Source organism: Sciurus carolinensis, chromosome 17 (assembly GCF_902686445.1).
Source record: "Sciurus carolinensis chromosome 17, mSciCar1.2, whole genome shotgun sequence".
In the NCBI taxonomy this organism is placed as follows: Eukaryota; Metazoa; Chordata; class Mammalia; order Rodentia; family Sciuridae; genus Sciurus; species Sciurus carolinensis.
This window is the reverse complement of record NC_062229.1, coordinates 19,268,925-19,281,556: the sequence shown is the minus strand read 5'-3', so window position 1 is coordinate 19,281,556 and position 12,632 is coordinate 19,268,925. Positions and strand designations below refer to the sequence as shown.

General features: G+C 54.5%; 1 protein-coding gene across 3 annotated transcripts in view; it reads left to right on the top strand.

Annotated features, from left to right (window-relative positions):
* The window catches only part of Notch3 (notch receptor 3), a 35,906-nt gene that overhangs the window by 4,079 nt on the left and 19,195 nt on the right, over positions 1 to 12,632 (top strand). For 2 of the 3 annotated variants that reach the window (XM_047531500.1, XM_047531499.1), the window contains exons 3-20: positions 2,725 to 2,867; positions 2,949 to 3,287; positions 3,376 to 3,498; positions 3,585 to 3,818; positions 4,774 to 4,929; positions 5,018 to 5,203; positions 5,886 to 5,999; positions 6,519 to 6,632; positions 7,095 to 7,328; positions 7,432 to 7,542; positions 7,990 to 8,182; positions 8,259 to 8,410; positions 8,626 to 8,739; positions 9,164 to 9,319; positions 10,772 to 10,997; positions 11,340 to 11,541; positions 11,656 to 11,803; positions 12,198 to 12,382. In XM_047531500.1, coding sequence (XP_047387456.1) covers positions 2,725 to 2,867; positions 2,949 to 3,287; positions 3,376 to 3,498; positions 3,585 to 3,818; positions 4,774 to 4,929; positions 5,018 to 5,203; positions 5,886 to 5,999; positions 6,519 to 6,632; positions 7,095 to 7,328; positions 7,432 to 7,542; positions 7,990 to 8,182; positions 8,259 to 8,410; positions 8,626 to 8,739; positions 9,164 to 9,319; positions 10,772 to 10,997; positions 11,340 to 11,541; positions 11,656 to 11,803; positions 12,198 to 12,382 — 3,130 coding nt within the window. Of the gene's footprint in view, positions 1 to 1,236; positions 1,256 to 2,724; positions 2,868 to 2,948; positions 3,288 to 3,375; positions 3,499 to 3,584; positions 3,819 to 4,773; positions 4,930 to 5,017; positions 5,204 to 5,885; positions 6,000 to 6,518; positions 6,633 to 7,094; positions 7,329 to 7,431; positions 7,543 to 7,989; positions 8,183 to 8,258; positions 8,411 to 8,625; positions 8,740 to 9,163; positions 9,320 to 10,771; positions 10,998 to 11,339; positions 11,542 to 11,655; positions 11,804 to 12,197; positions 12,383 to 12,632 lie in introns of those variants that run through there. The other variant, XM_047531501.1, reaches the window with a different exon arrangement.

Sequence of the window (12,632 nt, the reverse complement as noted above, 5' to 3'; positions counted from 1 at the left end):
TTTACCTCTTTGGGGAAGCTAAAACTGGCCGATGGGGGTTCGTGGGGCTGGGGGAAAATGTGATCTTACCTGGAGCCACTCACTCGGGATCTTAAGCCACTGGGCTCGGACGCCTGCGCATTGGAACTCCATGCCTGGACTACTGCCGACAGGTGAATGCGCCCGAGGCTGCCCCGCCCCTCGACAGGTGAATCACCGGCACGCTTGGCCTCCCGGAGCCCGGATCACCCGGAGTGGAGCGGGCTCAGTCTCCAGAGCAAGGCTGTAGGGGAACCATTCCCTAAACCCCCCAATCCCCCAACGATCTTCAAGATCTCAAATATTCCTGTCCTTTTAGGGGTACCCCAAACTTTAGGGGTACCTTCCCCTACAGATCTCCGGAGTCGCCTCCCCAAAGTAGGATCCAAGCCCTCGTCCTTATCGTCTAATCCTCGCCTCCCCCGCTTTCCCAGCGGACCGGTCCCCCTCCAAGCCCGCGCTCCCCCCTCGATCTCCCCCAAAGCTCAGGCCGTGGGGCGGGGCGCGGGCTGGGGCTGGAACCGGCCCGACCGGTCGGCGGGGGCGCGGGGCGTAGAGCGTGGGAACCCGCCCGGGGCGTAGGGAGGGGGCCGCGCCGGCCGCGCCCTGCCTGGCGGTGGGACCCGCTGTCCTAGGCGCCCGGCAAGCGCGCCCCCTCCCGGCGCGCAGTCCTGGCCGCCGTGGTAGCCCTGCGGGCTTTTGGGGAGGGGGCCGAGGGCTGTACCCTCCGCTCCTAACGCCACCCGCGCCCTTGCGGACTGTGCCCCGACTTGTTTCGCTGGGGGCCGGGGTGGGGGGACATTGTGGTGACGCTAAGAACTGAGTCACCTGCTTGTGTTCGGTCCCAGGAGTCTGGGACCAGCCCGAGGGAAGGGACCGGCGCAAGTAGCAGGGGAGGGTTGGGGCGGGGATAGGGAGAGCGAGGGGTAGGATGAGCCCGGACGCTGCCAAGACAGCCTGGACCCCCGGCTTTCCAAGCCCCTCCCTCAGAATCCTTCCTCGGGCTGTCCCCCAGGAGGTTCCAATCTCAAGCCAACCCTCTCCCCCTTTCTCATTTCCCTTTACAATCAAGGCTGCCTTTGTGGGCTTGGGGAGGGGTCTGCAGACTGAAGGGTCTTCTCCCAACATGAGGGTGGAGGTCCCTACCACAAACCCCAACACTCCTGCATGGGAGGAAGTTTGCATGAATCCTGGAGAAAGGAGTTGAGGATTTGTGGGAGCCCATCCGCCTGTTCATGTGAGTGAGAGTTGCCCATATCCGCGGAGGAGGCTGTGGCTTGGTGTTTGTGTTTGCCAGGCCAATGTGTTCAGTTGGCGCGTCCTTCTGTATGTGTATCTGTGGTTTCTGTGTCTGTCTGGGTGTGCCTTGATACTTATCCCTCAGAATCTGAGGTTCTTTTTTTTTGAGGGGGGGGTGCTGGGGATAGAACCCAGGGCCTTGTGCTTACAAGGCAAGCACTCTACCAACTGAGCTATCTCCCCAGCCCCTGAGGTTCTTAATTCACTGTTCCCTCTGCCTGAAATGCTCTTCCCCACACAACCCTGTGGTCCCTTTTCACCTTCTTTAGTCTGTGAAAATATAATACCCATTCTCTTTTTTCCCATCGTTCCATCCACTCAGCCTGTGTAAGAGTTTCCTGTGGCTGTTGTAACAAATTACCACAAACTGGGTGGCTTGAAACAACAGGAATGTAGTCTCTGGAAATTCTGGAGGCCAGAAGTCTGAAATTAAGGTGTTGGCAGCCCACACTCCCTCCAGAGTTGCCAGGGGAGAAGCCCTCACTGCTCCTTCCAGCCTCTGATGGCCCCAGGCGTTCCTTGACTTGTGGCTGCCTCATCCGGTTCTCTGCCTTTGTCTGCACATGACCTTCTCTTCTCCCTCCCTCCCAAATCTGTAGTCTCTCTCTTATAAGGACACTTGTTATTGGATTTAACCCCCCCCCCCCCCATAGTCCAGGATGATCTCATCTTGACATCCTTCATGTAATTACTTCTGAAAAAACTTTTTCTAAACAAGGTTCTGGGACCTGCACTTGTCTTTTTTGGGGGCCACCACTCACCTCACCACACTTGCATAGCCTTCATAGCTCACCCAGCCCGGCGGCCAGCACGTAGTACATGTAGTGTATCAATTTGTTGCTTGTCTGTGTACTCTGCCTGATCTGGCTGTTGAGTATCCAGAGAGGAAAAGTCACTTTCACTGTATTTGCTTCTGTGTTTGTATGACTTAGCGAATAGTAGGTACTCAGTAACTGTTCATTGCAGGAATGAGTGTGGTCAGGTACAGTGGCGCACGTCTGTCATCCCAGCAACTCAGGAGGCTGAAGCAGGGGGATCACAAGTTCAAGGCCAGCCTCAGCAACTTAAGGACACCCTGTGTCAAAAAAGGGACTGGAGGTGGCTCAGTGGTTAAGCACCCCTGGATTCAGGCCCCCGTAGCAAAAAACAAGAAGAGGAAAAAGAGTGCAAGACCTGCTTCAGTAACTTAGTGAGACACTGTCTCAAAGTAAAGAATTTTAAACAGGCTAGGACTATAGCTTAGTGGTAGAGTGTCCCTGGGTGCAATTTCCAGTACTGAAAAAGAAAGAAAAAAGAGTGAATGAGTGTGTGGAGTATGTGTTTGCTGGTATGTTTTGCCTGTCCCTGTATCTTTGTGTCTGGGTCCACCTTGCCCTGAGTACCCCCAATACACTGTCTCTGCCACAGGTGCCCACCAGGCTGGGTGGGTGAGCGATGCCAACTGGAAGACCCCTGCCACTCAGGTCCCTGTGCTGGTCGTGGTGTCTGCCAGAGCTCGGTGGTGGCAGGCACTGCCCGGTTCTCCTGCCGATGCCCCCGTGGCTTCCGAGGTGAGGGGGGCATTCTGGAGGGGAGCCCAAGGCCAGTGAGGGTGCGGTCAGTCCCAAGCTCACCTCTCCTGGTTCCTCCAGGCCCAGACTGCTCCCTGCCGGATCCCTGCCTCAGCAGCCCTTGTGCCCATGGTGCCCGCTGCTCAGTGGGGTCTGATGGCCGCTTCGTCTGCTCCTGCCCACCCGGCTACCAGGGCCGCAGCTGCCGCAGCGACATTGATGAGTGCCGGGTGGGGGGGCCTTGCCGCCATGGCGGCACCTGCCTTAACACACCTGGCTCCTTCCACTGCCAATGCCCAGGGGGCTACACAGGGCCACTATGTGAGAGCCCCACAGTGCCCTGTGCTCCTTCGCCGTGCCGCAATGGGGGCACCTGTAGGCAGAATGGCGACCTCACCTATGACTGTGCCTGCCTTCCTGGTGAGTGAGCTGTACTCAGGGAGGCAGGGTGGGTGGGGATAGTGGCTCAGCCTCTAGTGACCATCCTTGCCCTCTCCTCCCGTACTAGGGTTTGAGGGCCAGAACTGTGAAGTGAACGTGGATGACTGTCCAGGACACCGATGTCTAAATGGGGGGACATGTGTGGATGGTGTCAACACCTACAACTGCCAGTGCCCTCCTGAGTGGACAGGTGGGCACCAGGACTGAGGGAACTGGGTGGCAGACCTTGGGTTGGCACATACCAGGGGGCTAGACTGGTCCATTTGTGTGCCACAGGCCAATTCTGCACGGAAGATGTGGATGAGTGTCAGCTGCAGCCCAATGCCTGCCACAATGGGGGCACCTGCTTCAACACCTTGGGTGGCCACAGCTGTGTGTGTGTCAATGGCTGGACAGGAGAGAGCTGCAGTCAGAACATCGATGACTGTGCCACAGCTGTCTGCTTCCATGGGGCCACCTGCCATGACCGTGTGGCTTCCTTCTACTGCGCCTGTCCCATGGGCAAGACTGGTCAGTGGTCATTTTCTCTGTAGGCAGCGGAGAACCAGTGAAGGCTCTGATTTGAGTGATAGACAGATCCTGCTGGGGCCGGGTGTAGTGGCGCATGCCTGTGATCCCAGCTACTTGGCTGGGGCAGGATAATTGCAAATTGGAGCAAGGCCAGCCTGGGCAACTTCTTGAGACCCTATCTCAAAATAAAACATAAAAAGGTCTGGGGTGTTATTCAGTGGTAAAAACCTCTGGTTTAATCTCCAGTATGAGAAAAGAAAGAAAAGAATAAGAAAGATCAGTCTGGGGCTGGGCGTGTAGTGGCAGAGTGTGCACTTAGCATGTGCCAGGCCCTGAGTTCCCTCCCCGGCAACCGGGAAGGAGGGAGGGAGGGAGGAGGAGATTGAGGATGTGCTGGAGGATGAATTTGGGGTGAATGGCGAGCCTAGGAGAGGCCTGGGAGGAGGCTGGCACACTGCCTAAGGCAGAAACCATTGGAATGGGGAGGTGTGGTGTTTGGAAGCGGGACTCGGAAATGGAGGGAGGGTATGCCTGGCAGAGAAGTACTACAGAAGGAAAGCGTAAGGGTAGGACCCTTTTCTAATCAGAAGAGTGTGTAGATTTTAAAACAATGTTTGTAACTTATTTTCAAATAGCTTGGGGGGACAAGATTAACACATAAACAGTAGTGGAATCTTGGTGGTATGTACAGGAATGATCAACTTTTATATTTGAAAATTTTCATAATAGATAGATTTAAAAAAAAACAGCTACTTAATACTCTGCAGGTTAATAAGAACAAAAACAAGGGGTTGGGAGCGTGGCTTGGTGGTAGAGCTCATGCCTAGCATACCTAAGGCCCCAGGTTCAATCCCCTGCACCAACGCCTCCTGTACCCCCCAATTGGAGGGATGTGGAAGGAACCTTTAGGCAGAGCTGGAGAATCAGTCTTTGACCTCTGTCTACCCTTTCTTAGGCCTTTTGTGTCATCTGGATGATGCCTGTGTTAGCAACCCGTGTCACGAGGATGCTATCTGTGACACAAACCCCGTGAATGGCCGGGCCATCTGCACCTGTCCACCCGGCTTCACTGGTGGGGCCTGCGATCAGGATGTGGATGAATGCTCCATTGGTGAGAGGGCACCTTCTGAGAATGAGGGGAGAATGAGGGCAGTCAGGGGTCTCGGCGGGTCATGCCCACACTGTGCCCCGTTCTGCAGGCGCCAACCCGTGTGAACATCTAGGTCGGTGTGTGAACACGCAGGGATCCTTCTTGTGCCAGTGTGGTCGCGGTTACACTGGACCTCGCTGTGAGACCGACGTCAATGAGTGTCTGTCAGGGCCCTGCCGCAATCAGGCCACCTGCCTGGACCGTATTGGCCAGTTCACCTGCATCTGTATGGCAGGTGTGTGGTGGCCGTAGCTGGGGATTGAGGCCTAGTTCCATGGAGCGGAACTGGGTTTAGCTTAGTGACAGCACCAAGTGCTTAGTGTGGGTGAGGCTCTGGTTTTTATCCCCAGAATCACCCCCTCAAAAGTGAGATCCTTAGAGATAGAAACTTGGGATGAGGTGGGAGCAGAATCTTGCCTGAGACTGTGGGAGGACGTGGGTCCAATGGAGTCAGTAGTCCCTCTGATGTGCTGGGGGTGGAGTCCAGGCATTGGAACCACACTGGGGTGAGGATGAGTATGGGGGTGGTGGTGGCGGATGGCAGGAGTGGGGCCAGTGGCTGCAGTGGGGTCACATGTCTCCTGCAGACAGTCTCGCACTAAGGAGGGGGGGGACTTGAAGCTGTGCACAAGGCTGCTATGGGTCCTGCAGTTGGGCAGGGCATGACTCTAGGACTAGGTCACAAAGTGGGTGTTTTAAAAGCAAGGCACATATGGGGTCTCATAAATCTTGGTCCAACTGGCACCTCAGCTGGGTGAGAATCCAGCCTGTGGTTGAAAACTGAATTAGGTTGAGCGGAGGATGAAGCCGAGACACAGGGGATCTGTTTGGGTAGGAAAAGGGGTGCCTCTCTCCCTGGGCCCCCTTTAGATCAGAGGGTAGCTCCTACTGCCCTAATCCTCTTTCCCCACTCCCAGGCTTCACAGGAACCTACTGTGAGGTGGACATTGATGAATGTCAGAGTAGCCCATGTGTCAACGGTGGTGTTTGCAAAGACCGAGTCAATGGCTTCAGCTGTGCCTGCCCTTCGGGTGAGAATCCTGGGACAGGCAGCCTAAGGAAGAGTGGTCTGCGCAGGGGCAAAGGCTCCAGGGTGGGAACCGTCAGGTCATGTGAGCAGATAACTTGGAAGAGTTTCGAAAACATTGAGGTTCAAGGCACTGTGGGGCACACCTGGCATCCCAGCTCATCAGGAAGCTGAGGCAGGAGGATCACAGAGCCGAGGTCAGTCTTGGCAACTTAGTGAGAACCTGTCTCCACGTAAAAGATAAAAAAGTGTTGGGTAGCTTAGTGAGAGCTGGTGTTCAGTTCCCAGTACTACTAAATAAATAAGGAAAACAAGGTAAATTAAAACTAACAAATAAAAAGGGCTGGGGATATAACTCAGTGGTAAAGTACTTCTAGTTTCCATCCCCAGTATAAAAAAAAAATTAAAATTTATTTAAAACTAAGTAAATGGGAAATGAGGTTTCCCACACAAACAAGGCAGGGATGGTGAGGGGTGATGCTCACCCTGTCTGGGCCTCCTTTCTTTCCCTTCCTCACCCCAGGCTTCAGTGGGTCCACTTGCCAGCTGGACGTGGATGAATGCGCAAGCACGCCCTGCAGGAACGGCGCCAAGTGCGTGGACCAGCCTGACGGCTACGAGTGTCGCTGTGCAGAAGGTGAGGGCGGCTCAATGACAATCTGGCAAGAATCTGGAGGCGGAGCTAGTGCGGCAGAGGGCGCCAATAACAGACTTGGACTCAGAAGGAGAGGTTGGGGGCAGGCTTTTGGCAAGCACCAGGCAGGGCCAGTGAGAGAACCTGCGCCGTGGATCGATGTAGGCTGAGGGTTGGGCCAAAGGATCTAGCCTGTAAATGAGTTCAGTCCCTTCTACCTTCCCGTGACCCCTAGCCTCTCCAGTCAAGGGAGAAGCCCATAGGGTAAGGACTAGAGGTTGGGGACACAGGCCAGGGAAGGGTCTTGGAGGCTGGAGCTGGATGGAGTGAAGGCCTGAGTTGAACATGCTTCCCGATGGTTTGGTGGGCAGGGCCTTAGATGGAGCTGAGCCAGGATTGGGCAGAGGCCATAACTGTGGGCAGGCCCTTGGCAAGTGGGTGGAGCCTGACGCTCTGGCCCTGCAGGGTTCGAGGGCACGCTGTGCGAGCACAATGTGGACGACTGCTCTCCGGATCCGTGCCACCATGGACGCTGCGTGGATGGCATTGCTAGTTTTTCATGTGCCTGTGCCCCAGGGTACACAGGCACGCGCTGCGAGAGTCAGGTGGACGAGTGCCGCAGTCAACCCTGCCGCCATGGGGGCAAATGCCTAGACCTGGTGGACAAATATCTTTGTCGCTGTCCTCCCGGCACCACAGGTAGGTTTGGGGGCTTGACAAGAACAGTACACCTGGAGGGGCGCATAGCGTTTGGGAATGGTGCACGACAGTGGTGGCTTCTTGCCATGTTTCCCTCCCCTAGGCGTGAATTGTGAGGTCAACATAGATGATTGTGCCAGCAACCCCTGCACCTTTGGAGTCTGCCGTGATGGCATCAACCGCTATGATTGTGTCTGCCAACCGGGCTTCACAGGTGAGCAAGTGACTGCCATGGAGAAGGTGTCATTATCGGGTAAGGGTGAAGTCACTGGTCTCTGTTAGCTGGATTTGCACACATGTCCAATGAGGTTGTCTTCACTCTTCCCTGAAACTGTGCTCTTTCTCATTGGCTTGGGATTGTCCCCATATTGGCTCATGATTATTCTGGAGTAAAGATGAAGCTTAGACTCCGGGACAAGATTGTGTCTGTGTGGTGACAAGGTAATCCTTGGTGGAATTGGAAGTGCCTTCATGTCAGTTTGGGGAACCAGCGTGATCTGGTGCAAAGCAGCTCTGGGTTGAGGAGGTAGCTGACCTAATTTGTGTAAGAGCTGATACATGAGGAGAATGAGGTTGTCCTTGCAGAGGGGTATGGGACAAGGTGTCTCTGGTTGGCTCCACCATCCTCGTCCAGGGATGAGATGGCCTGCTTGTTTCCCAGGGCCCCTTTGCAACGTGGAGATCAATGAGTGTGCATCCAGCCCCTGCGGTGAGGGAGGCTCCTGCGTGGATGGGGAAAATGGCTTCAGCTGCCTCTGCCCACCTGGCTCCTTGCCTCCACTCTGCCTCCCGCCAAGCCATCCCTGTGCTCACGAGCCCTGCAGTCATGGCCTCTGCCATGATGCGCCTGGCGGGTAAGACCCCTGCCCAACTCATGCCCCCTCTGCTGTCTCCCTGGCCACTTGCCACCCTGACTGCCTCCCCTGCCAGGTTCCGCTGTGTGTGTGAGCCCGGCTGGAGTGGCCCCCGTTGCAGCCAGAGTCTGGCTCGAGATGCCTGTGAGTCTCAGCCCTGTGGGGCTGGTGGTACCTGCATCAGCGATGGAATGGGCTTCCACTGTACCTGTCCCCCAGGAGTCCAGGGTGTGTGCCCCACTTTCTCTCCCCAGGCTCTCTGACACCCTTGTCTTCATTTCTTTTCTCCTCCGTTCTCGTCTACATTTGCCTCTTTTTGCTTCTCTTTTTTCCCTCTGAGGTGCTTCCTAGGGGTTTGGATATCAGGGTGGGGATCCCAGGGAGGGGGAAGATGGGAACAGGGAGTCCCTCAAGACTATCCCATTCTGTCTGCCCCCCCACAGGCCGTCAGTGTGAGCTGCTGTCCCCCTGCTCCCCAAACCCCTGTGAGCATGGGGGCCGCTGTGAGTCTGCTCCAGGTCAGCTGACTGTCTGCTCCTGCCCCCCAGGCTGGCAAGGTACATTAGCCACTCCTCTCCCTTACCTCCTGTGTGCCTTACCCCATACTGGGTTATGCTGGGGGCCAGAGGGGTCCTCACTCCAACCCTGTCTTTGAGGGAGCTTCCTTCTGGGAAAGAACAGAGCTGGATATAGGTTCTCACTGTAGATAATCAGTATCTACTGACCCATATGTAGATATGGGTCGGCTCTGGAGAAGAAGCCATATGGGGCTGGGGTTGCTACAACCCAGCTGTTTTGGGGACAGCTTCCTGTAGGGCAGACCATTTGTACCCGCTGAGACAGACAGAAGTAAGTTCTGAAATGGCCTGTGCAAATATGTTTACCTATCTCAACCCACAGGTTCTTCCTGTGCCCCAGGTACCCTCAGACCCTGCCTTGCACCCTCTAACCCTAGGTGTCACCTTGCTCCCCCACTTCCAGGCCCACGATGCCAGCAAGATGTGGACGAGTGTGCCGGCCCCTCACCCTGCGGCCCCCATGGTTCCTGCACCAACCTGGTGGGAAGTTTTAGCTGTACCTGTCACGGGGGTTACACTGGTCCTTCCTGCGATCAGGACATCAATGATTGTGACCCCAGTGAGTACAGGGGAGCTTGTGGGGAGTGTTGCCCTGGGGACATTCATCAAGCCTGTACTGCGTAGTGGCACTGTGCTCTCATGTGGTGTTCACAGCTCTTGTACTTTCCTCATTTTACTCCCTTGGAAACTGAAGCCCAAGGAGGTTAAGTGACTTACCCAAGAGCATACAGCAAGTAAGGGAATGAGCTGGGTTTGGAGCAAAGGTCTGTCTGGCCCCAAAGCCTGTGTTCTGCCTCTGGCAGCAAGCATTTGCTTGCTGTGTTGTGTTAGAGTAAGAAATAAAGGCCCCCAGAGTGGGCTGGGGATGTAGCTCAGAGGTATTCCTCTTGCCTACCACGCCTGAGGTTGTGGGTTTCATCCCCAGCTCTGCCAAAAAGAAACAAAACAAAACAAAACAAAACAAAAAAGCAAAGGGCCCCAGAGAGTTCTCTGGAGTTGTCTAATAGACAAATAACTATAATTTTAAATTTCTAGTAGCCATGTAAAAAAAAAAAAAAAATATATATATATATATATATATATATATATAAAGAAGGTCTGAGGGTGGAGCTCAGTGGTAGAATGCTTACCTGGCATCCATGAAACCCCGCGTTCAATCTCCAGCACCCTGAAAAACAAAGAAGAAATGGGCAATAATAATTTAATACTGTATTTTATTTAAACCAGTATATGAAATATTATAATTTGAACATGTAACCAATGTTAAAATTGTTGAGATATTTTACTTGTATACTGTTTTCAAAGATTGAAATTCAGTATGTATTTTATACTTACTCTGTATCTCCATTTGTATTGGTAACAATGTAACCACACGTGGCTATGCTGGCCTGTGCCGAGACCAGGAATGAAAGCAAGCACAATTAGCAGTACAATTGTCTCTTAGTATCCATGGCGGATGGTCCCAGGACCCCCATGGATACCAAAACCCATGGGTGCTTGTGTCCCTTCCATAAAATGGCCCAGTGTTTATAAAGAACTCATGCACAACCTCTCAGATACTTGAAATCATCCTTATATAAGTTATATCTAATACAATGTAAAGGCCATGTAAAAACTTATTATACTCTATTGTTTAGGAAATGATGACAAGAAAAATGTCTGTACATGTTCTGTACAGATGCAATTTCTTTTTTCTATATTTCCCATCCACTGGTCGAATCCACCAATGCTGAATCCAAGGTTATGGAGGGCAGAGTGTATTTGGCAGCTCAAGGGGCTTTTTGGTTCTCCCAAAGCCCTTCCCTTCCACACAGGGAGGTTTCCAGATGAGACAGGAGATAAGGTTGCGAAAGGGGACAGAATTTTATCCCTCTGACCAAATGTGCCCCTCCCAGTTGAACCTGGTTTCCTCTGAGTTCCTCTCCATGACCCTCTATGTGAGGCCTGACCAGGCCAGGCCAGGCGATGGGGACAAGGTGGGCTAAACAGACCTCTTCTCTTCTGAATACAGACCCGTGCCTCAATGGTGGCTCCTGTCAGGACAGCGTGGGCTCCTTTTCCTGCTCTTGCCTTCCTGGCTTCGCTGGCCCACGCTGCGCCCATGATGTGGATGAGTGTCTGAGCAGCCCCTGTGGCCCTGGCACCTGCACCGACCACGTGGCCTCCTTCACCTGCACCTGCCCACCAGGCTATGGAGGCTTCCATTGTGAGAAAGACCTGCCCAACTGCAGCCCCAGGTGGGTGGGGCCTCGACTTGAAACTCAGGGGCTCTGGCATCAGATGAGGCCCCAGATGGAGTGGAGGACTAGGGGGAGGTCCTTGGCTTGGCACCCAGCTGAGGACTCTGATGATTGAAGGGACTGGTTTGGAGGTCATCTTAGAGACGCTGCACCTTGAGCCTGCAGGTGGTTCCCAATTTAGCGCTGAATCTTGGTAAATTGAGACTAAGGGATGAGGTGGGATCTCTGCTAGTGCTGCAGCTTCTTGTGGGGGGATGAGTCAGAGATTGGAGAAACCCCCAGTTCTAGGAGGGAAGGTGGGAGGGAGCAGAGCTTGACGCTTTTCTTCCCATTCCCTAGTTCCTGCTTCAATGGAGGGACCTGTGTGGACGGTGTGAACTCATTCAGCTGTCTGTGTCGCCCGGGCTACGTGGGTGCCCACTGCCAATATGAGGCCGATCCTTGCCTCTCCCGGCCATGTCTGCACGGGGGCGTCTGCAGCGCCACCCACCCTGGCTTCCACTGTGCCTGTCGGGAGGGCTTCGCCGGCAGCCAGTGCCAGGTGGGCGGGACCACAGGTCCTGGGGGGAGGAGTTTGGTGGCGCAGTCTGGGGAAGGGCCTGCCCCTCCTTCTGGGAGCGAAGCCCAATACCGATTCTAAGGGCCTCATTTCCAGACCCTGGTAGACTGGTGCAGCCATGAGCCCTGTCAGAATGGGGGTCGCTGTGTTCAGAATGGGGCCTATTGCCTTTGTCCCCCTGGATGGAGTGGACGACTCTGTGACATCCGAAGCCTGCCCTGCAGAGAGGCCGCAGCCCAGATTGGTAAGGTGGAGCACGTGGCCTGGCTGGCGTTTGCGTCTAGGGGAGGGTGGGTATGAACCTACCTCCTGCTAGTGTGAGCCCAACGAGTGCCACGGTTTGTGGGTGTAATGGGGTGTGTAACTGTGTGTGGGTGTGTGATTGTGTGACAGCGACCCGGATGTTATGTGTGTCTGTCATCCTGAGACAGCTGGGACAGTCCGTGTGACTGAGCCAGTATGAGCAGTAAAGTCATGTGTATGTCAGTGATTGAGACGTGCCAGCTGAGAGGATGTGTGACAGCCCTATGGAATGTGGGTGAGATCCTGGGGACTGATGCCAGTAGGGATGTTGCGTGATGTGTATGATGTGGGCAGAAAAGAGGAGGAATGTGTAGCTGCCACTCTCCTCTCCCCAGGGGTGCGGCTGGAGCAGCTGTGTCAGGCAGGTGGGCAGTGCGTGGACCAGGACAGCTCCCATTACTGCGTGTGCCCAGAGGGACGCACCGGCAGCTACTGTGAGCATGAAGTGGACCCCTGCTTGGCCCAGCCCTGCCAGCATGGAGGCACCTGCCGTGGCTACATGGGAGGCTACATGTGTGAGGTAAGCGTGTGGCCCAGTGAGAGGGAAGGGAGCTAGTCATGTCTGGGCATGTCTGGGTGTGCATGGGCACATATTTCTGAGTGTCTATGACCTGGTGCAGGTATGTCTCTCACCCAGGCATGTCTGGGTGTTTACTTTTGTGACTGGGTATATCTTTGTGGGTATCACTGTAGGTAAATCTGGGGGTATTTGTATCTGGGTTGCTTCTGACTTCAATTGGTTCCTGGGAGCATCTGTGTGTGTCTGTGTG